The sequence below is a fragment of the Gorilla gorilla genome, chromosome 21 (assembly GCF_029281585.2).
Source record: "Gorilla gorilla gorilla isolate KB3781 chromosome 21, NHGRI_mGorGor1-v2.1_pri, whole genome shotgun sequence".
Lineage (NCBI taxonomy): Eukaryota > Metazoa > Chordata > Mammalia > Primates > Hominidae > Gorilla > Gorilla gorilla.
Window position 1 is genome coordinate 46780269 of NC_073245.2, and position 27615 is coordinate 46807883.

General features: G+C 45.9%; 1 protein-coding gene across 2 annotated transcripts in view; it reads right to left on the reverse strand.

The window, feature by feature from the left end:
• Positions 1 to 27615, reverse strand: part of PIGU (phosphatidylinositol glycan anchor biosynthesis class U) — a 112555-nt gene that overhangs the window by 6380 nt on the left and 78560 nt on the right. For both annotated transcript variants that reach the window (XR_010132227.1, XM_004062039.5), the window contains exons 8-11: positions 21438 to 21592; positions 18424 to 18567; positions 14542 to 14666; positions 8089 to 8231 (exon numbers count right to left, since the gene is read on the reverse strand). Coding sequence is in view for 1 of the 2 variants with exons in the window: in XM_004062039.5 (XP_004062087.1) it covers positions 8089 to 8231; positions 14542 to 14666; positions 18424 to 18567; positions 21438 to 21592 (567 nt within the window). In the remaining variant the exon portion in view is untranslated. The remainder of the gene's footprint in view (positions 1 to 8088; positions 8232 to 14541; positions 14667 to 18423; positions 18568 to 21437; positions 21593 to 27615) is intronic.

The following is a 27615-nucleotide window of genomic DNA, read 5'->3' on the forward strand; positions in this document are numbered from 1 at the left end:
CAGATTCCTAGAGAAGCAGGTGCTATTACCCAGGCATGTCCTGGTTCCCCAGGCCTCCTGCTGCTGTTGGGGACACGGACACTGACATTTGACAGTCAGCCCACGCTGGGGGGAATGCATGTGGCCATCACAGTTGGCAAAGTGCAGCAGCCTCTGCCCACCTGCCTGGGATCTGGGAAGCTGGGAGGCAGAGGAGTCTGGCGGCCGACTGTGGAGCTGGACAGCACTTTGGCATAACCTGGCAACCCACAGGCCGGAGCGGACATTATGTAGGAGGAAATGGTGGAGGAGAAAACTCCACCCTCCAGCTCTGAAGATGCAAAGTAACAAGTGAAATCTCTGGACCTCAGTTTCAGGGTCTGAGAGGTCACAAGGTGAGGCTGAGGATAAGGCTACAAGTAACTGTCCCTTACATGGCACTTTTCACTTACATGGCACTTTTCCCACATTCAGTCCTCACAACCACCTTCCCAGTTTGAGGAAACTGAGGCCGCCACCACCTCCCCCAGATTTCAACCTCCCCTAGCCTCGTCCCTGGTGCCCTGGATGCCAGGCTCACACCTCTTACCTCTGCTCTTCCCAGCAGAGTGAGGTTTTCAGAGCATGGATCTGATCACATTTGTCCTCAGCGCTTAAAGCCAAAGGTGCAGTCTGGACCTCTGCATAAGAGGCCCTTGAAGGCCTGTGGTCTGACCACTGCTGTCTGAATTGCCCTCATTCCCTCTCAAGTGGTACAGCCAGTCCCACTGAGCTCCCAGCATCACGGTGTTCCTCCTTTGCTCCCTCCTTCCTCCTCTCTCTCTCTCTCTCTCTTCCTCCTTCACCCCCACCCAGGTCTTGCTACCTAAAATCATAGAACCCAGTTAGATCCTACCCATCCCTCAGGACCCCACTTAGAGGCCACCTTCCCCAGGAAGCCTCCTTAACAGCCCAGCTCTGGGCTCCCAGCTCGTCAGGCTGCCCTGTCCTGCCCATGTCTTTTCCTTTCTCTCCACAGACCGAGGGCTCCTTGGAAGCACACCTCTGTCTCATTCACCCCTCGCAGAGTGCCTGGTGAATAGTAGGAACCTAATTAACATTTGCAAATAAATAAATTAGCTTCCCAGGAGTTACGGGATGTGCCTGAGGCCAGCGAGCCAGGACAGATAGGGCTGGAGTCGCTATAGAGTTTGGGCTTCCAGAGCCCTGGCCTTCTGTGGCCTTTGTCCTGCTGTATGTAGCCTGGGCTCTTCCTGTCACTCTGGTTGTTGCGGAAGAGAATAGGCTGGGAAGGGCCTGTGAGGGACAAGCTTGGGATGCTCACTGCTGGAAGGAAAAAGGAATGAACTAAGACCTTGACAGAATGACACTAGTTGGGAAAAGCAAAGTAAACATGCACATCCAGCAGGATGAGGACAAGGGCTCCAGGTTGGCCACAGGCACCGCATGTCGGAAGGAACGAGCCTTCCCACACACAGACCTGGGATCTTGCACAGCCCAGGCCACACACAACCTGCAGGAAGAAACCTGAAATGGGTCTCGAGCCAACCCCAAATGGGGGCTACACACCACTCAGCCACTAATGACCCACCCAACACATCTCCAAGCATTTCCTCATAGGTCCCATTTCCCAGAATGACACACCAGGCCAACTGAGAGGCAACTCCGGGAGACAGGATTGTGGTTTCATCTGTGTTGCAGTGAACAGTGAGTCCCAGGCAGGGGACAGGCAGCACGCAGGAGGTTGGTGTCAGACCTCGGGCTTCAGGCCTCACTCAAAACAGAAAGGAGAATGGCCAATGCAAGGCCAGCCCAGTATCTGAGGGTCTGCAGTACAGGGAGGGGTCAGGGCTGGCCCCTCATGGCAAATAGGCAGTGGCTTGAGGAGTAGGGTTCCAGATGATCCAGATCCTGCTTGGAAGGGTGGGTGGTTGGCCAGGTGCAGCAGCTGACACCTGTAATCCTAGCACTTTGGGAGGCTGAGGCAGGAGTTTGGCTTGAGCTCAGGAGTTCGAGCTCGTAACAACATAGCAAGACCCTGTCTCTACCAAAAATTTAAAAAGTAGCCAGGTGTGGGGGTGTGCCTGTAGTTCCAGCTACTTGGGAGGCTGAGGTGGGAGGACCTCTTGAGCCTAAGAGTTTGAGGCTGCAGTGAGCTGTGACTATGCCACTGCACTCCAGCCTGGGCAACAGAGCAAGACCCTGTCTCAAAAAGAAAAAAAAATGAAATAAAATTAAAAAAAAATTTTTTAAGATAGCATTTTCACTCCTGTCACCCAGGAAGGAGTGTAGTGGCATGATCTTGGCTCACTGCAACCTTCGCCTACTGGGCTTAAGCGATTCTCCTGCCTCAGCCTCCTGAGTAGCTGGGATTACAGGTAGCATGCCACTGCACCCGGTTAATTTTGTATTTTTTTGTAGAGATGGGGTTTTGCCATGTTGCCCAGGCTGGTCTCGAACTCCTAAGCTCAAGCGATCTGCCCGCCTCAGCCTCCCAAAGTGTTGGGATTACAGGCATGAGCTACTGCAACCGGCCTACTAAAATAAAATTTAAAAAAGGAAGGGCAGGCAGATGAGAAGTCTGCTTTAGATGTAGACACAGGGCAGGAGTGGGGCTCTCAGGCCAGCTACTGGGATACAAGGGTAAGGGGGCTCTGGCTCTGACCCCCTAGGAATCCAGTAGACTAGCCAGAGGCCCAAATCAGACCAAAACATGGATTGGCACGGGGAGGTCAGGGTGTACAGAACTGTGTTAGAGCATTGGTCATAAAATGTGGTTTCTGATGCCAGCTCATTCAATTTGTCATCAGTAAGTAGTCACTGAATATTCTTCTTGGTGCTGGGGATACAGCCATGAAGAAGACAGACCCAGGGCTCGCCCTAATGGAACCCACAGTCTACTAAGAGGATGTGACAAACAAGACTGTGGATAAATACACCCCTTCACAGCTTAGTGAGTTTGGTTAAGTCTCTAACCCTTCCAAGCCTCAGTTTCCTCATTTGTATCATGAGTTAATAATAGTACTTCCTTCAAAGGGCTGTTATGAAGAGTAAATTCCTTATAACTAAAGAAAAAAAGGAAAACAACGTAAAGGGCTGTCAGTAGAGTAGTTACATAAAGTGTGGTGAGTTCACATATGCAGGACTCAAATAAAGAGGAGGTTCCTCTCTCACATATGAGCAAGGAAAGTTCACCAAGACATTTTACTAAAAGGGAAAAAAGTCCTACTTTCATCATTATGTCAATAATAAAACACACATACCCACACACAAACAAGCCTCTCTCTCCATGAGCCTATGAGTTTATGTAAATGCACACAGAATGGTTCGGAAGGCCATCTGAGCATGTGATCAGAAGATTATAGGGATCACGTGGGGCCAGCCCCTAGTAAGCTCTCCTGAAACATGAGCCACTGTTATTTATTTTTATTTTTATTTTTTTTTGAGACGCAGTCTCGCTCTGTCGCCCAGGCTAGAGTGCAGTGGCACGATCTTGGCTCACTGCAGCCTCCACCTTCAGGGTTCAAGCGATTCTTCTACCTCAGCCTCCCGAATAGCTGGGACTACAGGCGCGTGCCACCACATCCAGATAATTTTTGTATTTTTAGTAGAGATGGGGTTTCACCGTGTTAGCCAGGATGGTCTTGATCTCCTGACCTCATGATCCCAAAGTGCTGGGATTACAGGTGTGAGCCACCGTGCCTGGCCGCATAAGCCACTATTAATTGTAATTTTAGGAGAAGATTTTCTTATGTTCTCTGTTTTTAAACAGAATGAAGGTGAGTGTGACACTTTGCCCTACTCTTTTAAAAAAGCTAAATTTAAACAAGTTCCTTTTTGTTTATATGTAATCCCTGATTAATATTTTCCATCTGCTGGTCACTGACTCACAAAATAAAAGGGTTAAAAAAAAACTGCTTCCTTTGGTTCATGGACTGTCTCTCCAGGAATCTGCTCTGGGTATTTGAAGAGCATGTTGCTCTTGCTGTTTCCCATGTCAACACACATGAGTAATGGCAACAGGACCCACAAGTTACGTCCAATCCTCTCAACACCCTGGAAGCTGTGGGTCATCATCCCAGTTTTTGAGATAAGGAAACTGCAACCTAGAGAAGTTAAATCACTTGAGGAAGTGGGGGTGGCCCTCGAGCAATCCACTGGTCTCAATCCCTCCTTCGTTCTCTCACACTCAGACGCACCCCCCACCATGGATGGTTTACTGTTGTCATTTCCTGACTCTGAGGAACAACCATAATTAGCAAATGAACCATGCCACAGGCAGAAAAATAATAGCTCCCAGGGTAAAGGATGGGGCCTTAGTCACTGGTTTACCTGCCGGTATAACTAATAATCCACACATAATTTGTTCTGTAATAGGGTATGGCACTGAACAACTCAAACAGAGCAGGATTTAAAAAACAATCTATAAGCCAAGATGTTCTCTATATTCAGCTCTTGATTTCAGCAATGATATCAAGGTTCTAGATACTTCCTTGAAATCTGTACTCATCTGGTTCCTACGAGAGCTCTGCTTTGTCTTGCCCAAGGAGGAGAAAATGAGGCAGGTGAATACCAGGCACCTTCCTAGCTCACAGCAGGATATGGAACTGAGAACATGTCCCCAAATCCCATACATCTCGATGGAAGACACAGAAGCAGGGGCTGGGTTTGGGCTGCGCAGGACATGCAAGGCTGAGAAAAAGACAGTGGGACAAGGGGACCTCATGAAAGGTCTCTATGAGGAGGTGACACTTCACTCTTAGTAAAACTCGAAATGTCTCATTTTGCACTCTGAGGCTCCCAACAGGTCCAAAGGCAAGGGTGGCATAACTTTCATGAAGAGGGGCTCTCTTACCTCAGTCAGCGCTCTGGGACAAGGACATGCCTCGAGTGACTGCCTCAGTGAGCAAGTGGCCCAATCTGATGCACCCTGTTAGTGACCTGGCAGCAGCAGCAACAAAGTCCAAAGCCAGCAGCCCCAGGAAGTACTTGGACCCCCTGCTGGGAGGCCTGTAGGTTGGTGTGGCCTGCCTGAAGGGCAACTTGGAAATACCTGCCAAAGGCGTAAAATGCATACGCCCCCTGACCCAGCAAATCCCACCACGTGGAATCTACTCTATAAAACTCCAGCATGTGTGTACAAGAATATGTGGAGGGATATGCAAGGCTCTTCCATTTTATTTATTTACTATTTATTATTACTTTTTTATTTACTAATTATTATTTTTATTATTTATTACTATTGACCAGCCTGGTCTCAAACTCCTGACCTCAAGTGATCCTCCCATCTCAGCCTCCCAAAGTGCTGGGATTACAGGCATGAGCCACCAGGCCCGGCTGCAAGGCTCTTACATTTAAAGTGACAAAATAGGCTGGGCGCAGTGGCTCACACCTGTAATCACAGCACTTTGGGAGGTCGAGGTGGGCAAATCACTTGAGGTCAGGAGTTCAAGACCAGCCTAGCTAATGTGGTGAAACCCTGTCTCTACTCTCTACCAAAAATACAAAAATTAGGCGGGCATGGTAGCGCACGCCTATAATCCTGGCTACTCAGGAGGCTGAGGTGACAGAATTGCTTGAACCCAGGAGGTGGAGGTTGCAGTGAGCCGAGATCACACCACTGCGCTCTATCCTAGGTGACAGAGTGAGACTCTATCTCAAAAAATAAATATATAAATAAAGTGCCAAAATAACCAAGGGCAACCTCAATGCCCATCAGCAGGGCTGTACCTAGTCCAAACCACTGGATGTTACAGAGCTATTAAAAAATTATCTCAAGACAAAATCATTAAGTGAAAAACAGCAAGCCAAAGAATGCTACTTAAAGGAGAATGCCATTTACCTACATAAACAAACAAACAAAAAACCCTCTTTATGTACCTGTGTCTATAGCTGTCTATAAATGCACAGAGGAAAGTCTGCAAAGACACATACCAAACTGATCCCAAAGGCCACGTCTGCAGAGGAGTAGAAAATGATGGGGGCTCAGGCAGATCTTTTCTTTTCATTGCATAGTCTTTTTATTTTTTATTTTTTGGTAGAGATGGGCTCTTGCTATGTTGCCCAGGCTGTTCTTGAACTCCTAGCCTCAAGTAATCCTTCTACCTTGGTCTCTCAAAGAGCTGGGATTACATGCACGAGCCACCACACTCAGCCCATTCCATATTCTTCTATTTTGTTTGACTTCTTTCCCCCAGCAATAATGAATTCATGTATTACTTGATGATTTAAAATACATTTTAAAAAGAGATTAAGAAAAAAAAAGGTAAGAGATCATGCCAAGAGTCCAGCTGGTTTCTCTCAGCTATGAACACACTTGATCCACCTGCCTTTGGTTTCCATACCTAACCCCAATCCCTCTTTCCAATAATTCAGTTTCTCCTGCCTTCAATGGCACCTGACCACTGGCAGACACCCCCCTGTGCTGCTTTAGAGTCCCTTCCCTCAGAAAGGCAGCCACAGAGAAGAAAGCTGTTATCTGGCAAGTTCCATGGATGCTTCATAATCACTGCAACTGTATTTCCAGACCCAAACTTAAGACTAAGACTCATGACAAGACAACAGGCTGTGGACTATTTCTGTGGAGCTTGCCAACCTCCCTAGAGGCCCAGGGCAGGCCCAATGCCCACCCATGCCAGCTACCACTGGAAGGTAAGGAAAAGGAAGGAAATCCCAGAAAGGCAGGAGAGCCAGGGCAACCTTCTGGATTCCTTCAGGATATGCAATTGAGCCCTGCAGAATTCTGCCTGCGTGGGTCAGAAGTAAGAGAGGCTGCGCATCCACCATCCCTAACTACAGTGTGAGAGACAGAACAGGCCCTCCGGCTGGGCCCCAGCCAGGCTACAAGGCCCTCTATCTCTCTTTCTTCTGCTCACAAACCAAGACAACTGGCTGGGCTGAACATTAATCCTCCAGAAATGTCCATGCAGGAAACACCAGTCTCCATCACTCACTGAAAAAGCCCTAACTCCTTTCTTTTCCCGCAGCTAACCTTGGAGGCAAGAATTACCCTGGGGATTATTCACTGGCATCATTAGTCTTTCCAGCCAGCCTGCTTCCCATCCAGGCTATTACACATAGGAAATGCCTGGCTGTGCCAATGGCAATTGAAATGGTAAACGGTACAAGTGATTCTCATAAGACTTCCACTACGAGGCCAGAGCCTGACCTGAGAGAAGGCAGCACGTGGAGGAGGGAACTTCCAAGAAGCGTGGGTGAGTCCACCTAGAGTTTGCTAGACCCACTGCCACAGAACCTCTGGAAGAGCTTATTAAAAATATAAATTCCTGACCCTGTATTCCACATTGAATCAACATTTCTGGGAGTGGGATCAGAGAACCTGGCTTTTTAAAACAGAGCCATGTACTTGGGACGGTTGCAACATAATTGCAGAGTTTAAAGCCTGTTAACAGGGAATCTGCATTTTTAACAAGCTCCCTCTGAGGATTTTGATTGAGAATCCTGATCTGTGGAACAGAGGGACAGGCTTCCCAGCTCAGGGGAAGGCTGAGCTCCTTGCTGGTACTCCTCAGCCTGTGACCACAGCCTCCTCTCCACCGCTCCCAGCCACACAATTTATGCTCAACTCCCCAACAGCCAGACCGGCCCCCTTCTCCTCTGCCCGCCTTTGTTCCTGCTGTCCCGAGAGTCCGCAGAGCCTCTCCTCCCCTTGCCTTGCCCTCTCCCCCTCATTCTATCTACTCCCTGTGGGTGCTGGAACCACAGGCACCATTACAGAAAGGGGTGCCTCAGAAATCAAGCCTTATGTGAATTTTGTTCTTGGCTCCTCCAATGACCTTCGAGAAGAGACGACCTCTGCAAGCCTCTGTCCGTCATTTGTAAAGTAGAGCTAACATGCCCTGTCTCCTAGGCTTGCTGAGAATACAGCGTGGCTATGGTTCAGTGTGGTGCCCAATACATATCTGCCAGGTTCAGCCTTACACTGCTCTTACTTCCCTGTCCTCACTGACTGGGAGCTCCTTGAGGGGAGTAACTGTGCCTCCTTCACGTCTGCACCCCCGGTATGCAGAATCCAAGGCCATCGTTGAATGCTTGAGGCTGCAAAATGAATTCCTGTCCCCAAGCTGACCCCCATGCTGTCCCTCTTACCTGCCCAACGTTGAAGGTCAGTGTGATGGCATAAAAGAAATTAGAGTTGGCACTTCCTGCATAAATCCAGAGGTGCCACAGGACAGGGAAGAGCAGGGAACAGACGATGATGATGCAGGTGAGGACAAAGATGTTTCTCAGGACTGCAAAGACAGAGGGTTACAGTTAGCCTGACGCGCTCTCTCTGGCACCCTTTCCCTGCTGCAATGGCCCCCCCGAATGGAGAGGCCCAAGGTGAGCCTCATGTAGCTCAAAGGCAGAGCACCCCCAGAGGTACTGGGGTGCCAAGAAGCAAACCCCAGACTCCTCGGTCAATGACTCCCCACGCCCACAGCTGGTGGTAGCTCCTGGATTTCGATTATTTCCTCCCACTGTGGGCTTGGCTGGCTGAAGACCGGCTATAGTTAGAAATGCCATGAGTGCCTCGGGGCACCAAACAGGGCATTTCAGGAAGATATTCCCCTCACCTCCTAATCTTGGAGGGTCCAAGAGTATCCCTCTCCCCAAGCAGGGTGCCATCTGGCCATGTGGGATTATGGGTGGGAACCCCAGCATGAACCGTGACGATTAGAGCCCCACTGTGGGTCTCCATGGTGCCACAGTCCTGGGTCTAAGGAACACGTTTTCCATTCTCCTTAACTGGTGTCTTAGGACCCCTGCCTCGCTCTTCAAACATTCCCAACTCTCCCTTAGATGATAAAGGACCTCTTTTTGACACCGTCTCTCACTCCTTGCCCCTAAGGGAATGCCGAATCCTACCAGGAAGAAAGCTCTCCCTGAGGTCTCAGGAAGGACCTGCTACTCAAGGGTGATCCAGAGGCAGGCAGGCTGGCTGGCTTCAGCCAAACGGGAGTGTAGCATGGCAGCCGGGTACAGACCTTGGTTAAAATCCTGCTCTGCATTTATTAGCAAGTTTCTCTAGACCTCAGCTTCCTCATCTGTAAAATGAGGCTATACACCTAGTATGTGCTTATAAAAATTAAAAATTAGGGTGGGCATGGTGGATCATGCCTGTAATCCCAGCACTTTGGGAGGCTGAGGTAGGAAGATTGCTTGAGCCCAGGAGTTCAAGACCAGCCTGGGCAACATAGTGAGACCCCATCTCTAAAAAAATTTTAAAATTTAAAAATAAAAAATGTTTAAAAATAAAAATAAAATGGGGCTAAAATGCACACTTCATTTGGATTAAACAAGATGACACGTGAAAAAATGACACAGATATATCACTGGCTACATTAGTTTTCCATTGCTACTATAGCAAATTCCCACAAACTTAGTGATTTAAATAATATTCTTTATTATTAAACAGTTCTGGAGGTCAGAAGTTCCAAAATGGGTCTCACAGGCTAAAATCTCTAGAGGAGAACCCCTCGTTTGCCTTTTCCAGCACCCAGAGGCCCCCTGCATCCTTGGTTCATGACCCCCTTCCAGCTTCAAATCCAGCAATGGTGGATTGAGGCCTTCTCACATTGCATCACTCAGACCTTCTCTTCTGCCTCCCTCTTCCATCTTTTTTTTTAAATAGACTATTTATTTTGAGATGGAATCTCACTACATTGCCCAAGCTGGAGTGGAGTGGCTGGATCATATCTCACTGAAGCCTCGAATTCCTGGGCTCCAGGGATCCTCCTGTCTCAGCCTCCTGAGTAGCTGGAACTACAGGCATGCACAAAGAAGCCCAGTAGACTTTATTTTTTAGGGAAGTTTTAGTTTCACAGCAAAATTGGGCAGAAGATTTCCCATATTCCCCCCGCCTCCACCTCTTCCACTTTGAGGGACACTTGTGATTACACTGGGGCCACCTGGATTGTCCAGGATAATCTCCCCTCCCAAGGTCTTAAAGTCCCTTTGCCATGTAAGGCGATGTCTTCACAGGTTCTGGGGATTACAACGTGGACATCTTTGTGAGGGGAGGGCTACTACCCTGCCTACCACACTGTACTTTTTCCCCCATTTTAACTTTCTAGGGGTTATCAGACAGGAGGATTGTCTATTACTTTTCTTTATCTTTATCATATTTTTAAAAACTAATAAATATCATTTAAAATAATTAAAAGAATACCTTTTTAAAAAGAACTTAGCACTGTGCCTGGTTCCCAGCAGACACTTAATGAATGGAAGTTCCCTTCTCTTCTCTGATACTGACCTTCAGGAAATCCCTTCTCCCAAGTGACAGTTTTGAGAGACTTAAAGGGTGGAGAAACTCCCAAACCTTTAGGCCATTTGTATTAGTTGTACAACTTAGTAGAGATGCTATACTGGGGGCTCATGCATTGCAAGGGGCCTAGATGATACAGATGATTCTCAACTCCCGCTACAAAACAAAATCACGGCCGGGTATGGTGGCTCATGCCTGTAATCCCAGCACTTTGGGAGGCTGAGGCAGGTAGATCACCTGAGGTCAAGAGTTCGAAACCAGCCTGGCCAACGTGGCAAAACCCCGTCTCTACTAAAAATACAAAAATTAGCCAGGCATGGTGGCGGGTGCCTATAATCCCAGCTACTCAGGAGGCTGAGTCACGAGAATTGCTGGAAGTGGAGAGGCAGAGGTTGCAGTGAGCCAAGACTGCACCACTGCACTCCAGCCTGAGCAACAGAGCAAGACTCTGTCTCAAAACAAACAAACAAACAAACAAACAAACAAACAAAACAAAATGAAATCACATGGAGAGCCCTCAGACTAGTCAAAGTCTCTAGGGTGGGGTTCAGGCATCCATATGAGGTTTTAAAAGCTTCCCAGGTAATTCCAATATGCAGTCGAGGCTGCGAACCACTGGATTACAGCTGCAGCCCCTTACAGTCTGCAACAGAGATGCCACCCAACTGTGTCAAAAGGAGAATAATCAGGACACGGTAGTTCACAGTTCTTTGTAAAGCTGAATGTTTTCAAGTTACAGTTCATTCTTTATTGAGAAATGATAGGTATCATTTTGTTGTTGTCATTAAAAAGTCCTTCATTTTATAACATGGGGAAGAATGGCTGGTAGTTGATTGTTTTAATGTCTTCAGCAAAATAAAAAGCTGGCAATCTGTCACCCGAGTTTATTGAAACATTAGTGGTCTGAGAAATCCCACAATTTGGACACTGGCCTGGAGGGCTTGCAAGATCCTCTTTTCTAATCTGAAGTTTCTCAATTCTGGGTTTTCAAAGATGAGAGGCCAAAACCCTGACTCAAGCCTCCTGAGACCTCCCAGGAACAAGGAGTCTTGCAAAGGGACGTTTTCACTGAGAATTACTATTATTATTAAACCATGTTACTACCTCAAGAAGGAGAACAAATGCTTCCCACTCCTCTAACCCAACATCACTATGTACATTTCTCAGTGGTTCTTTCTGATCCCCTGGAAATTATTTTGCTGAAAAGAACAGAGACTATTCCCAAAATAAAATGTTTGCAGCCTGCCAGACCAGGTGGTTCTTGTTCTGTGCCTCCAGCCAGGGACACAGATTTTAGACAGGGTGACAGGAAGGAAACCAAGTGCAAAGAGACGAGAGAAGCTCACTGGCAGCCTCTGGGTGCTATCTCGAAGGGCTGCAAAGATACATTCCCATGCGGCTAGAGAACCATCACCAGCATGCAGTTGGCTTCTGGCCTGTGGTGACCTCTGCAGGAATGGGGAGCTGCTATTCACTCTTGCTGGCTGACAGGCCAGAAGATTAAAGCTATATATGCCAGAGCAGATGGAGCCGGAGACCTGGGGTACGGGACAGCTTGTTCCAGGCACCAGAAAGCGTCAGAGGTGACCAGGGCCTAACAAGGTGAAAGGGTTCACCCTTCATCAGACTTGCGAGGCCAGATGGAATCAGGTTCCCCACCACATTCACTGGGTGGCTTATCCAATCTCTGGCACCATGATTGATGAACTGGAACTTCAGGCAAGCCACTTTCCCTTCAGAGCCTCAGGCATTCGGAAAGAAAATCTCACCTGAAAAATCCAGTCCAATCAGAAGGGGAACAGGGGGGATTTGGGGACTTCAAAGGCCATGGTGATATTCCCTTTCTTAAATGAGGTGCCAAAACACGTGGGAATATATTTTATCATGATTCTTTATATGTGTATCTATCAACATTCTTTTATCGCTTTACAATAGTAATAAAAACAAAACAAACACACACACAAATCCAGCCCTTTGGTAACTGGCTCCTTCTGCTGTACCATGCAGGCTGGCATGGGCTCTGCCAGCAGGCTGTTCCCTAACACCACAACTGTGCATCTGTATGACTCATCCAAGCTCCAGAAAGTCCAGCGTCTGGGACCTACACTCAGGGAGGGGCCACGTTCCTTTTCTCCTCTCCACTGCACAGGAAAACAGAAAGGTGAATGTGGGAGCATGCATGTTAGCGCTGACAGCTAATGTTTAAATGGAATTCCTAGCCACATTAAATATATTCGACATAGGCTTAAACATGTCTCAACACATACATCCCACTCATAGGTCCTAAGGACCAGGGCTGATGCTGCTCCCAGCTAATAATGATTCACAGTTGTCAAGCCCCAAGCAGGTTCTCCAAGCACGTGTACTCCCTGCTGCAGGAGCAGTGAAGCAAAGGCGGACAGCTACTGTTCTCTGCAGGATCTTCAGACAACCTGAACCTGCAGACTATGTGCCCTGCCAGCCAGCAAAAGCAACTATTAGATCATTCAGGTTTCTGGAAACTCCATCCTTCTTCTTTGTGCCTCCTTACCCCAGAGGGCATAAAATAGTTTATTCGTCTTGAAAAATATGTTTATTCTGATGACTCTGGCTACCAAGCCCGAAGCTCTGATCACGGAACTATGTGAGAGACTCCCCTGAATAATTATTACTCACGATACTAACTGCAGTGCTATTTACAGATATTCTTTCTCAAACTTAACACACTCATGAGTTATTTTCTTTATTTGATTAATGGAAAAATCAGACGCTCAGAAAGGTTAAATGATGTGCCTAAGAACACGTGGGGCTCGTAATGGCAATGCCAGGAATTGGAGTCAAGTGACTCTCCAGACTGCTCAGCAAATGGGATGAAAGACAGTCACTGAGGGAGAAAGAGTGCCCAGTGTGGGATGGGCAACCACAAAAATCCATTCTACATTCTTGAAATCCACTATCACAAACTGAGGCATGTCCATGTTTTGGTGGTCTCATGGTTTGTCACTGGCCACTCTGCCGAGGGGCCCCAAGCTGACTCTCAACCTGCTGGACTGGGTGACTCTTGTCTGTGCAGAGAGGATGTCACCACAGAAGACACTGCTTCCTCCTCCCAGTCAGGCCAGATGGGTCACAGCCCCACTAGGCCATCACCTGCAGGAGTAGCCCTGGCTCAGCTGCCCACACCACTGTTTACCTTCACTCAGAGGCACACTCCTATAGGTAGGCTGCTTCCCACAGCTGGTCAGTTTCACTTCCTGGTTGACACCCAAAACAACAACAAAGATTCACTTCCTCTGAAGCCTGCACTCCCTAGTTCATTCTTGACACCTTGCTGGACACCCACAGCAGGCAAGGAAAGTTCAACAGCTCCCTTCCACGCCTCGTTTAGAGAATCAGGTGGTGCTGGGCCACTGACACTGCCTCTTTATTGGGGAGGTTTAAAAACCCACTCCACAAATATTTGCAAGGTCTTCTATGTGTCAGCTTCAGTCCTGAGTGCTGGGGACAAAAAGGTGAATGAGTTGTGATATCTACCCTGACGGAGCCCCCAAACAATGAAAAGAACCCACCATAGAGGGCTAAGAGCACTGGGGGCCTAGGCAGCACAGATAGGTCACCACTAAGCCACCTCTGAAGAGGGGATGGTTAGAGCGTAGAGGGGTTGTCACAGTGGGCAGGGAAGTCTAACTTTGCCCCTCTGCCTTCTAGTAACCTTTGGGTGCAGCGCTGGGGAATGGTTCAAAGCCCAGGGCATAGAGTTCTGCTGTCTAGTATGGTAGCCTAGCTACATGTGGCTTCTGAAATTTAAATTAAAAATTCAGGTTCTCAGGCACACAAGTGGCTAGCTACCCTATTGAACTGTACAGACAGAGGACATTTCCATCATCGTAAAGCCCTGCTGGACAGCACTGGGTAGGGGTTCACAGATCTGGATTCCAATCCCGGCTCTTCTAATTAGAAGTCACGTGACTTTGAATGAGTGGCTCTACCTTTCTGTACCTCAGTTTTCTCATCTGCAAAACGTGGATACTTACCTCAAAGGCTGCTGTGAAGATCAAATGAGCTAATTAATGCATGTAACACTGTAAGAGCCACAGTGGCCAGGTACACAGTAAGTGCTCAATAAACGGCAATTATTTTTATCATCACAAGTCCACGGCACCTGGAAGCAGATATTGTGCTTCATGCCTCTGCTCCCCTCCTAGTGCTGCCAGCATAACAGGTGCCTGGTAAATGCCTATGAATTCCTTTTCCCTGCAGCAGTCTCATCCAGGCCCAGGCTGACACAAATCTGTGGCAGAGGCGGGAGTACTCACATCTGTAGAGATGGTTCCACACGGGGAAGAAGGCCATGTAGAGCGCCACGTCCCCCACTGTTGGGTAGGACTTAAAGATGGCGATGACAGCGATCTGGATAAACATGAAGAAGATGGGGTGCTCCCTGGGGCAGGGCAGGGGAAAGAGAGAGAGAGATGAGTCAGGGACCAGGCCTACCCTAGAGACTCCTGACTCCATCCTTTGAACCAAAAATAATCCTCAGGGGACTTCAGGAAGGGGCTGGCTCTGCTATCCACAAGGCATGGGCCAGGCCCCAGTAGCAGAGCAGAAAACTGCAGGGACCCAGAAATACCCAGAGGTGGTGAGGAGGGCCTGGCAAACACTAGGGAAACAGCCCACAGAGACATTTCCCATCAACAGTCCCCCTCTGCCTCTGCCAGCTCTGGGCCTTCCCCTAGGAGCCACAGAGGAAGAAAACAAATGAAGTCAGCATTCTTTATGACTGGGCTTAAATGACTGCTTGGCAGGATAATTAGGCAGCCTCCCTTGCCAGAGGCCCCTCTGACAATTGGACGCAAGGCAGGAAGTGCCTCCTTGCTGATGCCTTTTTTCTCTAACAACATGGTCAGCAGGGTCTACAGACCCATAGTGCGATGAACTTCTTTCCAGGAAGAGAACTGTGAACTGCACAGAGCTTTTCAGTTCTTAAGGGCTGGGACTATTCTTGTTAACTTAAACTAATAGCAGTTTCAATTATTATTTTAACCTAATAATAAGTGATAGCAATGGGTATCCTCTCCTGAACTCCCTCTGTGTAAAGTCCTTTTACTGCATCCTCTCACGTGATCCTCACCACACCTCAACCACCCCTCAAGACAGGCAATCCTGGGCCAGGCGCAGTGGCTCACATCTGTAATCCCAACACTTCGGGAGGCTGAGGCAGGAGGATGGCTTGAGCCCAGGAGTTTGAGACCAGCCTAGGCAACATAGTGAAATCTCATCTCTACAAAAAATTTAAAAATTAGCCGGGTGTGGTGGCTTATGGCTGTAATCTCAGCTATTCAGGAGGCTGAGGTGGGAGGGTTGCTGGTGCCAGGAGGCTGAGGCTGCAGTGAGCCATGATCAACCACTGCACTCCAGCCTGGATGACACAGTGTGAGACCTTGTCTCAAAAAGAAGAAAAAAAGTAGGCAATCCTCTCACCTGTACTTCACAGATGAGGAAACAGATTCAGAGAAGTGCACTGACTGAGTAGGTTAGTAAGCGATGGAGTTGTCTCCAGAGCTCTTAATCACGCCCAATACCGTTCTCCTGAGTGCTGATCACACTTCCAAGCTCCGGTCAGGAGAGAGTTGGGGGACAGAGCTCAATCTCAGTGCCCCTCCGAGAGCTGACCAAGTGCTAAAGGGAAGCCAACAGGGAGAGGCTGGATCTATACCCTCCTCAGCTACATTTCAACCACATGCACATGGCCTACTTCTGCACAGTACCTAGATGCCTAGCCCATGAAGGTTTTCTTCAGAGATTAATGACCTTTTTGTCTTGCAGGTCAAAGGTCAGGGTGACTCAATGGGTGTGAATCTGAGATGTGCAGACAAACATGTCCACACCCAGAATGCTCCAGTGCTGCTGTGCAGCAAGTGCCTCAGAAACGCAGCTTGGCAAAGGCATGCAGCCCTGTAGCCTCTAAGAAGCGTCCAGCTATAGCTCAGTGTGAACATCTTCCTAAACACAATCCACATCACTGGCTTCAGGCTTTTCAGGTAGCTGGTAACAACGGCAACATTTCTATGAAAAGGCTGGTGAAAATGCGGTGACAAAAAAACAGACTACAGCCTCCTGCAGCACTGCACAGGGACTGGGGTGGCCTGAAGGGCCCTGTTCCTACAAAGCTGGCACTGGAAACAAATCTTGCAGGAGGCAGGAGAGCTTAGGTGGAGCTTCATACCCAGGCAGAAGAGAAGACAGCAGAGAGAGCAGGTCTCTTCATATTTTCTGTCCCCACAACTCTGTGGGCCTGGCTCAGGCCATAAAATGGTGACATTATTGCCTACCCAGGAGCAATGTGTGGCTTTGCATGCAGACAATAAAAGCTGCCGGAGAGCTGGCTGCACGGCCAGTGCGGAAAGGTGCCCTGGGCTCCCTGCTCCTTTTCACCCAGTGGCTGGGCCTAACCGGAACAAGGACAGGGAAGGTGGACCACAGACAGCTGGAGAGCTCAGCTGGGCAAGGCTGCCAGAGTTCCAGAGCCTGCCAGGCCATGGAAGGAGGGTGTTCTGTCAGAAGCCAGGCCAAGGCTGTGTCATGGGAAGGAAGCATCAGCTTTTGAGGTTTTACGGAATGGGAACCACGTGCATTGGTGCACAGACCATGGAGAATGGCAGGAAGGTTAGGACAGAGAACTTGAGCTCTTGAAATCTAAATCAAACTCTTTCAGGTTCCCCAGACCATCTAGGCGTATGTGTACCTGTCTGTGTCTGTTTTCCCTTATCTGAAGCTAGGATAATAGAACCATTTCCGGAGGCTACTACAAGCAATCTCTCCGGAGCTTGGCATGGTACAGGGGGATAAGCATAGATTCTGGAGCCAGACAAACCTGAGTCTAAATCCCAGCTCCACTGCTTACTAGCTGTGTGACTGGGAAAATCATCCCACCTCTCTGAGCATCGATTTCCTCAACTATAAAATGGGAGTGATAAGAATCTAACGCCTACCTCCAGGAGTTGCTAGGTTAGGTATGATTATGTTTCAGAGGGTCTAGAAAGGCACCTGGAATGGAGCAGGCCTAACATCTGTCAGCTCTCTTAGACTGCAGAAGAGGACTCCACACATCCTTTGGAGGGAAACAGATCAGGAGATTAAACAGTTGCAGGTGGCCAGCCTCCCAACTAAACCATCCAGAGTCCCTGTGGAGGACCTGTCACTGGGCTGTTGATGGAGACATTCCACCAGATACACTTTTTCCAAACACACTGCCCTCCACAACTCCTTTTTTTTTTTTTTTTTGAGACATGCACTTCCGCCTGTCATCCAGGCGGAAGTGCAGTGGCACAAGCAGCTCACTGAAGCCTCAAACTCCCGGGCTCAAGTCATCCTCCTGCCTCAGCCTCCCAAGCAGCTGGGACTACAGGGGCACACCACCACACCTGGCTAATTTTTGTTGTTGTTGTTGTTGTTGTTGTTGTTGTTGAGATGGAGTCTTGCTCTGTCGCCCAGGCTGGAGTGCAGTGGCACAATCTTCGCTCACTGTGACCTCTGCCTCCTGGGTTCAAGCAATTCTCCTGTCTGAGCTTCCAGAGTAGCTGGGACTATAGGCACCCGCCACCACACCCGGCAAATTTTTGTATTTTTAGTAGAGACAGGGTTTCACCATATTGGTCAGGCTGGTCTCCAAGTCCTGACCTCAGGTGATCCACTCGCCTTGGCCTCCTGAAGTGCTGGGATTATGTGCGTGAGCCACTGCACCCAGGCCGCCACCTGGCTAATTTTTAAATTTTTTGTAGATACAGGATCTTGCTATGTTGTCCAGGCTGGTCTCAAACTCCTGGCCTCAAGTGACCCTCCTGCCTCAGCCTCCTGAAGTACTGGGATTACAGGTATGAGCCACCATGCCTGGCCACCGCCTGGCTCTAGTCCAAAAGAGTGAATGGGCTCAGCAGCAATGTGGACTTGAGCACCTCAGAGTGAGGCCAGGGAAAATGCTGGGGCTCCAAAGCACCCTCACTGCAGCCTGCACCCATGCGACTCTATTGCCTGCTATGGCGCTGGCAACTGCGGCAACTGAAGGCAGGTTCCTTAGGTGAGATGCTCTAAACCTGACAGCAGGTGCTCCACATTTGAAGGCCACCCTCAAGGCTACTAGAGGCAGGGGCTTCTCGGACAGCTCTGTACACACAGCAGCAGCAGGTCCAGCCACTTACTTTAGCTTTATGGCTAAGGGGATGGTGTAGAAGAAGACGTTGATCTGAAACACACATACAAAGAAGAGGCTGAAGTGCTCAAACATCTCTGCAAAGAAGTACCAGAAAAGACCAATGTTTGGAGTGAGATCTGGAACAGAAAGTCTGGAATTAAGAAAACAAAGGGAGAGAAAAAAGACAAAAGTTATAAATTGTCTGCTTTGACCTTGATTTCTCCTGAAGACTTTGGTCACTGCTGGGCAGCCAAGGACGACTTTCTCCCTAGAGAGATCAGGATGGGAAGGGCTCTCTAGGTACCCTGGATACAGGCAATCAACAAAAATGAGCAGAGACATATAATGATAACCCATAACAAATATTAGCTAAGCCAAACAAATCTGAAATGAGGCAGGGATTCATCCTAGGAATAAAGAGACTCACCCCTGTTTTACTGCGCAAGACAGTTTAAAATCAGGAGATACCCAGTACTGTAACAAATGAGTTTTAAAACACAGGATCTATTTTGGGCATTCTAAAGACCTGCCTAGAGGACCACGCTCAAAGATCCTGCTCCTCCCCATTCTTACTCCACACCCCACAGCAGGAGCCAGAAAACCGAGTGCCTGAGACCGAAGTGAGACTTCTAGGGGCTTTAGAAACAATCGGTGGGTTCTGGCTAAGATCCCCAGGGTCCCAGTCTTAATTGAGAAATTAGGGTTTAACTGGAAAACTTTTTGTCCAATTAAATCAGACAAATATTTCGCTGCAATTCTGGCTCTTCTAAAGTTTACATTTTTGATTTAAAAAAATATGAAGTTGAAACTGATCTCAATACACAATTCAAAAAGGACAACAAATAGGGCACACAGAGGGAGAGATGAGCGATGGCTCTTGGTCAGATTTCCCTGACTGAGGCCTCCGCCCAGGTTAACTTTTGCCTCTTGCTGTAACTATACCTCTTTTTCTGGGAAATCAGGTAAAGAACACAATCCGTGGCCCAGCAGAAAGAACTCTTCACCTGGCACCGCAACTCCTATCTAAGGCAGAGCATGAAGAGCTGAAGTTAGCAAGTCATTGTTATGCTCAGCCAGGATTTAACACAAATAAGCAGTCCAGAATTCCAAATGGGAGTTCTGCCACTCAGATCCCTTCCACACATGCACAGGTTTAAGAGTCTGTCACCTATTGGGCTGTGAGCTCCCCAAAGCTTAGGGAGCAACCGAGTCTTCGGCACCTACGCAGAGCCTGGCACGCAGAGGGCATTCGGAAATGTTTATAGAATTCATGAATATAAACTCAGACAAGCCTGCAATACTCAAGTCCATTTGAGTTTTCCCTCAAGGTTTGACGTGTGGCAGGTGGCATTATTTTCAAACTGTCAGAGGCCCTCTTGCACTAGAGGAACACATCCATTCCTGTTTAGAATTGAGCCCAAACCTCCCAGTTAGAGGCTGGTATTTGCTTTGGATGTTCCCAAGGAGTGCTCTTTAACCCACTTATGCTGGAGGTTGCAAATTTTTTTGTGTGAAAAATCAGACCTTGGCGATGACCTTGAGCAGTAGGACGTAAATAACTCCCACAAGCTTAGTGTTCCAGTAATAGAACACTAGGCATAAATGGGTTAATCCCACCATATCAAAGGTGTGTTTCAGAGTACAGGTTCTCAAAGTGTGTTCCCTAAACCAGCAGGCCAACAGCACTGGCATCACCTGGAAACCGGAGAAATGCAAATTCTTGATCCCTCCCCAAGACCTACTTAATCAGAACCTCTGAGGGTGGGCCCAGCAATCTGGGTTTTAATAAGTCCTGCAGGTGATTCTGATGCACCTTAAGGTTTGAGAACCGCTGCTATTTAATATAAAGGCTTCCTGCGGTCGCTCACCCTCTGAGTCCAGCTAGAGCTACGAAAACCAAATTAGCTTCCAGAGTTTTGTCGGGGGGTTTTAACTGACAACATATAGTTGTACGAATTTACGGGTGATTTTATGTGATGTTATGATTTCTGAATACAATGTAGAATAATTAAATCTAGCTAGTTAACATTTCCATCACTTCAAATATTAAACACTGTTTGTGGTGGGAACGATTGAAATTTACTCTCTTAGCAATTTTGGTATGTACAATACTCTATTATTAACTATATTCACCACGCTGTGCTAGTACTCAAGAAAAGAAAAGAAAAAAACATATTCCTCCTGAGATTTTGTACCCCTTTGACCATTATCTCCCCATTCTCCCACCCTGCCGGCATCGGTAACCACCCTTCTACTCTCTGCTTCTGTGAGCGTAATTGTTTTAGACTCCACATATAAGTGAGAACACATGCGGTATTTGTCTTTCTGTGCCTAGCTCATTCCACTTAGCATCAGATTCTCCAATTCCATCCCTACTACTGTCATAAATGACAGAATTTCCTTTTCTAAGACTGAATAGTATTCCCCTGTGTATATATACCAAATTTTCTTTATCCATTTGTTTGTTGATGGACATTTAGATTGATTCCATAACTTGGCTATTATGAATAATGCTGCAATGAACATGGGAGTGCAGACAAATCTTCAACAAACTGATTTCAAAAATTGAGTCACCTGCAATCCCAGCACTTTGGGAGGCCAAGGCAGATGGATCATTGAGACCAGCCTGGCTAACATGGTGAAACCCTGTCTCTACTAAAAATACAAAAATTAGCCGGGCGTGGTGGTGCATGCCTGTAGTCCCAGCTACTCGGGGGGCTGAGGCAGGGGAATCACTTGAAACCAGGAGGTGGAGGGTGCAGTGAGCGGAGATGGCCCCACTGCACTCCAGACTGGGCAACAGAGCGACACCCTGTCTCAAAAAAAAAAAGAAAAAAATCCTTTGAGTAAGTAGCCAGAAGTGGGATTGCTGGATCAAATGGTAATTCTATTTTTAGCTGTTTGAGGAATGTTCATACAGTTTTCCATAATGGCTGTACTAATTTACATTCTTGACAACAGTATACAAGGGTTCCCTTTTCCTCACAGCTTCTAGAATTTTCTAACGTGGTCATTACTTACATAAAGCCATAGACTGCAGGGATGAAATCCCAAGAGCTGAGAAGGAAGAAGGAGAGGCAAATGATTACCACTAGGCTTCCCACATACATCATGGCATACTCCCAAGAAAAGATCCAGAAGGCTTTGCTCTTCATTTTCACAGGTATGTACTGCCGCTGGAGAGAAGGCAAAGTGATATAAACTTAGGGATGTAAACAACAGAGGGCAGCTATTAGCTTACACTTAAAGATCCCTCCTGCAAAACCATACTATGATACACAGGTTTATAATTTTGCTTTGGTCTTTAATTAACTAAGAAGGATGTAAGTGTTAAAAAGGTATTACGGGTGCATCCTCTGACCTCAGACCTAGTAACACCATTTCTAGGTATGTATCCTGGAGACAAGTTGCAGAAGATACAAATGGAGGAACATTCATTGCATCATTGTTTGGAATATCAAGAAAAAATCCTTCAGTAGAGGAACAAATAAATTGTGGTATATTGACATATGGTATACTATTTGCCAGGTTAAATGAATATATTGTATCTATAAATGTCAACATGGCTAGATCTAAAAAATATGAGGTTATAATAGAAAATTGCCAAACAAGCCTATTATATGAAAATACTTATGTGTTCTGAGATTATACCAAATAATACTATTATTTACACACACACACACACATCTGTAAGTTTCATAAAACATAGATTAGAAGGACATATACTAAAGTTATGATAGTATTAGCCTCGAGGAAAATATAATTGGAACCTAAGAAACTTCATATAACCTGGCATTCATATGCAAAATGAAAAGAAATAAACAAGTAAAAAAGACTTCAAAAAACCCCCAAATTTGGGTTAAAAAAACTTCAACTTTATCTGCTTTCCTTTGTTTGAGACAGAGTCTTGTTATGTCGCCAAGGTAGAGTGCAGTGGCACGATCTCGGCTCACTGCAACCTCTGCCTCCAGGTTCAAGCAATTCTCCTGCCTCAGCCTCCCAAGTAGCTGGGACTGCAGGTGCACGCCACCACACCCAGTTAATTTTTGTATTTTTAGTAGAGACGGGGTTTCACCATGTTGGCCAGGATGGTCTCCATCTCTTGACCTCGTGAATCACCCACCTTGGCCTCCCAAAGTGCTGGGATTATAGGCGTGAGCCACTGCACCTGGCCTTTTTTTTTTTTTTTTTTTTTTTGAGACAGAGTTTCGCTCTTGTTGCCCTGGCTGGAGTGCTACGGCGTGATCTTGGCTAACTGCAACCTCCACCTCCCGGGTTCAAGGGATTCTCCTGCCTCACCCTCCTGAGTAGCTGGGACTACAGGTGCCTGCCACCACGCCCAGCTAATTTTTATATTTTCAGTAGAGACAGGGTTTCACCATGTTGGCCAGGCTGGTCTCAAACTCCCGACCTCAGGTGATCTACCCGCCTTGGCCTCCCAAAGTGTTGGGATTACAGGCATAAGCCACTGCGCCTGGCCTCACATATTTTATTAAGTATGACAACAGCAATTATGAAACAATATAGCAAAAATCTTAATATCTGTTTAGTTTGGGCAGTAGACATATGGCTATCATTATACATTTTCTATATTTTTCCTCTCTTAAAAATATTTTCCTCAAAAAAAAAAAGATGCTGGGGGAAGAGAAATAATTTATTGTTGTAAGAAAAAGGAAAATAAGAATTACCAGAAAACAAAAAAACCACCCCAGTATGTGAGAAAACAGAAATGAGTTTAAACAAATCACAATCAATTCAAATGAACAAAACTGTATAACTAAAAATCATGTTGTCAGGGACTGGGCATGGTGGCTCATACCTGTAATCCCAGCACTTTGGGAGGCCGAGGCGGGAACATCACCTGAGGCCAGGAGTTCAAAACCAGCCTGGCTAACATAGCAAAACCCCATCTCTAATGAAAATACAAAAATTAGCTGGGTGTGGTGGTGTCCGCCTGTAGTCCCAGCTACTCAGGAGACTAAGGCATGAGAATCACTTGAACCCAGGATGCAGAGGCTGTAGTGAGCCGAGATTGCACCACGGCTGCACTCCAGCCTGGGCAACAGAGCGAGACTCTGTCTCAAATAAAATAGCGTAACGTAACATAACATAACATAACACAACAACAAAATAAAATAAAATAAATCATGTTGTTAGGAAAAAAATCAGTTATGCAGCTACATGCTATTTACAAGAGATATACCTTAAAATATAAGACACACAGGCCGGGCGCGGTGGCTCATGCCTGTAATCCCAGCACTTTGGGAGGCTGAGGCAAGCAGATCACGAGGTCAGGAGATCGAGACCATACTGGCTAACATGGTGAAACCCCGTCTCTACTAAAAATACAAAAATTAGCCAGGTGTGGTGGCAGGTGCCTGTAGTCCCAGCTACTCAGGACGCTGAGGCAGGAGAATGGCGTGAACCCGGGAGGCAGAGCTTGCAGTGAGCCGAGATTGCACCACTGCACTCCAGCCTGGGCGACAGAGCGAGACTCCGTCTCGAAAAAAAGAGAGAGAGAAAAAAAAATATATATATATATGAGACACAGAAAAGCTGAAAATCAAAGGACTTTTTCAGATATGCCACGGAAACATTAAGCAAAAGAAAGCTAGTGTGGTTATACTATTATCAGATAAAATAGACTTTTATGTAAAAAAGTACTGCAGAGATAAAAATAGTCCAATAATGATAAAAGGCTCCATTCATTGGAAAAATATAACAGTTCTAAATTTGAATGTAACTAATAACAGTCTCAAAATATATAAAACAAAAGTGGATTAAGCTACAAAGGAAAAATAGACAAATCCATCATCAATGCATAATTGATAGATCAAGCAGACAAATTAGTAATCAAATAGAAAAAATGAAGCACATTTCACAAGTTTAATCTCATAAGATCTTACAAATCATACTCATATAGAGCAGGGCACCTAATAACTAAGTAATTCACATTCATTTCAAGCATTTTGGGGGTATTTATAAAAACATCACATACTTAAATCAGTCCATAAACCCACATTGACTTCAAGGAATCTTTATCATACAGACTCCAATCTCTGACGATAATGGAATTAATAGAAATTATTAATGAAAAGATAACCTAAAATAAATTAGAAAAAAACTTGCTGACCTCACATATGTATCACTTATTTGTTGTGAGAACACTTAACATCTATTTTCTTAGTAATTTTCAAGTACACAATATATTATTAACTATAGTCATGTTGCATAATAAATCTCTTGAATTGTATTATAAAAAATTAAAACACTTTTCCAAATAACCTAGGGGTCAAAGAGAAATATGTCAGAAAATACCTCATATTACTATTTGTGTAATGTAGATAAAACAATACTCTGAGGGAAAAGTACAGCCTTAGAAATTTACTTTGGTAGGCCGGCGTGTTGGCTCACGCCTGTAATCCCAGCACTCTGGGAGGCCGAAGCGGGTGGATCGCGAGGTCAGGGGATTGAAACCGTCCTGGCTAACGTGGTGAAACTCTGACTCAACTAAAAATACAAAAAAATTAGCCGGGCGTGGTGGTTGGGCGCCTGTAGTCCCAGCTACTCGGGAGGCTGAGGCAGGAGAACGGCGTGAACCTGGGAGGTGGAGCTTGCAGTGAGCCGAGATCACGCCACTGCACTCGAGCCTGGGTGACACAGCAAGACTCCGTCTCAAAAAAAAAAAAGAAATATTAAAGAAAGTTACTTTGGAATAGAAGAAAAATTGAAAATAAATAAGCTAAACACCCATTTTAAGATATTAGAAAAAACAGAATAAACCCCAAAAGAAGGAAGAAAATAATAAAGAACAGAATTTGTTAAAATAGAAAATAAAGGTACAATATAAGGAATCAACAAAACCAAATCTAGTTCTTAGAAATGACTCATGTTATTGACGGCTTTCTAATAAGAATAATTAAGAAAAAAAGAGAGACGAACAAATAAACAACATTAGAAATGTAAAAGAGGGCATAACCATAGATGTATCAGGGAGGAGAAAATATTTTAAAACTTATGCCAATGTATTTTAAAAAAGGTGAAATGGAAACATTCTATGAAAAATATAAATAATTTAAATGATTAAAAATGCCTGTGTAACTAAAAAGAGGTGGAGATCAAAGGACATGACAATGAAATGTAATACATCCTGAACCCCATCCCTTCCCCCAAATCCTATAAAGGTCACATAGAAATTGGGGAGTTTGAATTTGGAGAGAATATATTGGATAATGTTATTCTATCAAGGTTAAATTTCTAGGGGTGATAACAGTATCATGGTTATATAAAGAATGCCTAGTTCTTAAGAGTTACCTGCTGAATTAGGGTTGATGTGTCTTGTCTGTAACTTCCAAGCAAGTAATTCAGGGGAAAAAAGAAAAATCAATATATTTACATAAATATACATAATATGGCAAAATGATAACTGAAGAATCTTTAAAAAGGTATTTATTATAGTACTAAATTTTTCTGAAATAATGAAATAAAAAATTAGAGAAAAAAGTAATTCACAAGAAAATAGAAAATTGGCCCAGGTGCAATGGCTCATGTCTGTAATCCCAGCACTTTGGGAACCAGAGGAGGGTGGATCACTTGAGCTCCGGAGTTCAAGACCAGCCTGAGCAACATGGCGAAACCCCATCTCTACAACAAATACAAAAATTAGTAGGGCATGGTGGCACATGTCTGTAGTCCCAGCTACTCCAGAGGCTGAAGTGGGAGGATAGCTTGAACCCAGGAAGGGAAGTGGAGGTTGCAGCCAATATCGTGCCACTGCACTCTAGCCTGGGCAACAGAGCGAGACTCTGTCTTAAAGAAAAAAAAAAAAAAGCCACCAAGCCACTTTACGTAGATAAAAAGTTCATATGGAAAAACAAACATGCAAGAATAGCTAAGAAAACACTGATTAAAAAAATCATGAAGGGGGACTAGCCTTATCAGACACTGAAATATAAAACCTCTATAATTAAAGCAGCACAATACTGGCTCGTTAATAGATAAGTAGACTAGTAGAATAAAACAGAAAGTCCAGCACTAGACCAAAATACATATGGCAATTTAGTATATGACAGTGGTGGCATATCACTATGATAAAAATTGACTTTTTAATCAATGATGCTAGGACAACAAGGTAACCATTTGGAAAAGGTTGAATTAGACCTATCTCACACCATTCACAAGAATAAACTCCAAATAGCTTAGGGATCCAAATATATTTTTTAAATGAAATGATAAAGCACTGTACTAGAAAAAAACATGGTGAACTTGTCTTTAACTTTGATGTAGAAAAAAGCTCAACTGTGATTGTGCCACTGCACTCCAGCCTGGGGGACTGAGCAAGAGACCCTGCCTCAAACAAACAAAAAACGCCAGGCACGGTGGCTCATGCCTGTTATCCCAGCACTTTGGGAGGCTGAGGCAGGTGGATCACTTGAGTCCAGGAGTTCAAGACCAGCCTGGGCAACATAGAGAAACCCTATCTCAACAAAAAATACAAAAATTAGCCCTATGTGGTGGTGCACACCTATAGTCCCAGCTATCAGGGAGGCTGAAGTGAGAAGATCACTTGAGCCCAGGAGGTTGAGGCTTCAGTGAGCTGTGATCGCGCCACTGCACTCCAGCCTGGGCTGCAGAGTGAGACCCTGTCTCAAAAAATCAATACAAAACAAAACTACATACATACTTCAATAATTCCACTTTCTAGAAATCTATCTTGAAGATATACCTCCAACAATATGAAAATATGTATATACAAGGTTACTCGCTGAAACATTACTTGTAATTGCAAAATACTGTAAGCAATCTAAATTCCCACACACTGGAGAGAGGCTGAATAAACTATGGTATGTTCACACAATGGCGTACTACACAGCCGTAAAAAAGAATGAGGACAATCTCTATTCTATCTATACTGATATGGAGGAATTTCCAGGAAATAATGTTAAGTGAAAAAAAGGAAAGCACAAAAGAGTACCTACAGTATGCTACCCTTCATATAAGAAAGGCATATAAGAGGTGGGCAAATCACCTGAGGTCAGCAGTTCGAGACCAGCCTGACCAACATGGTGAAACCCCATCTCTACTAAAAATACAAAACTTAACTGGGCGTAGTGGCAGGCGCCTGTAATCCCAGCTACTCGGGAGGCTGGGGCAGGAGAATCACTTGAACCCGAGAGGTGGAGGTTGCAGTGAGCCAAGA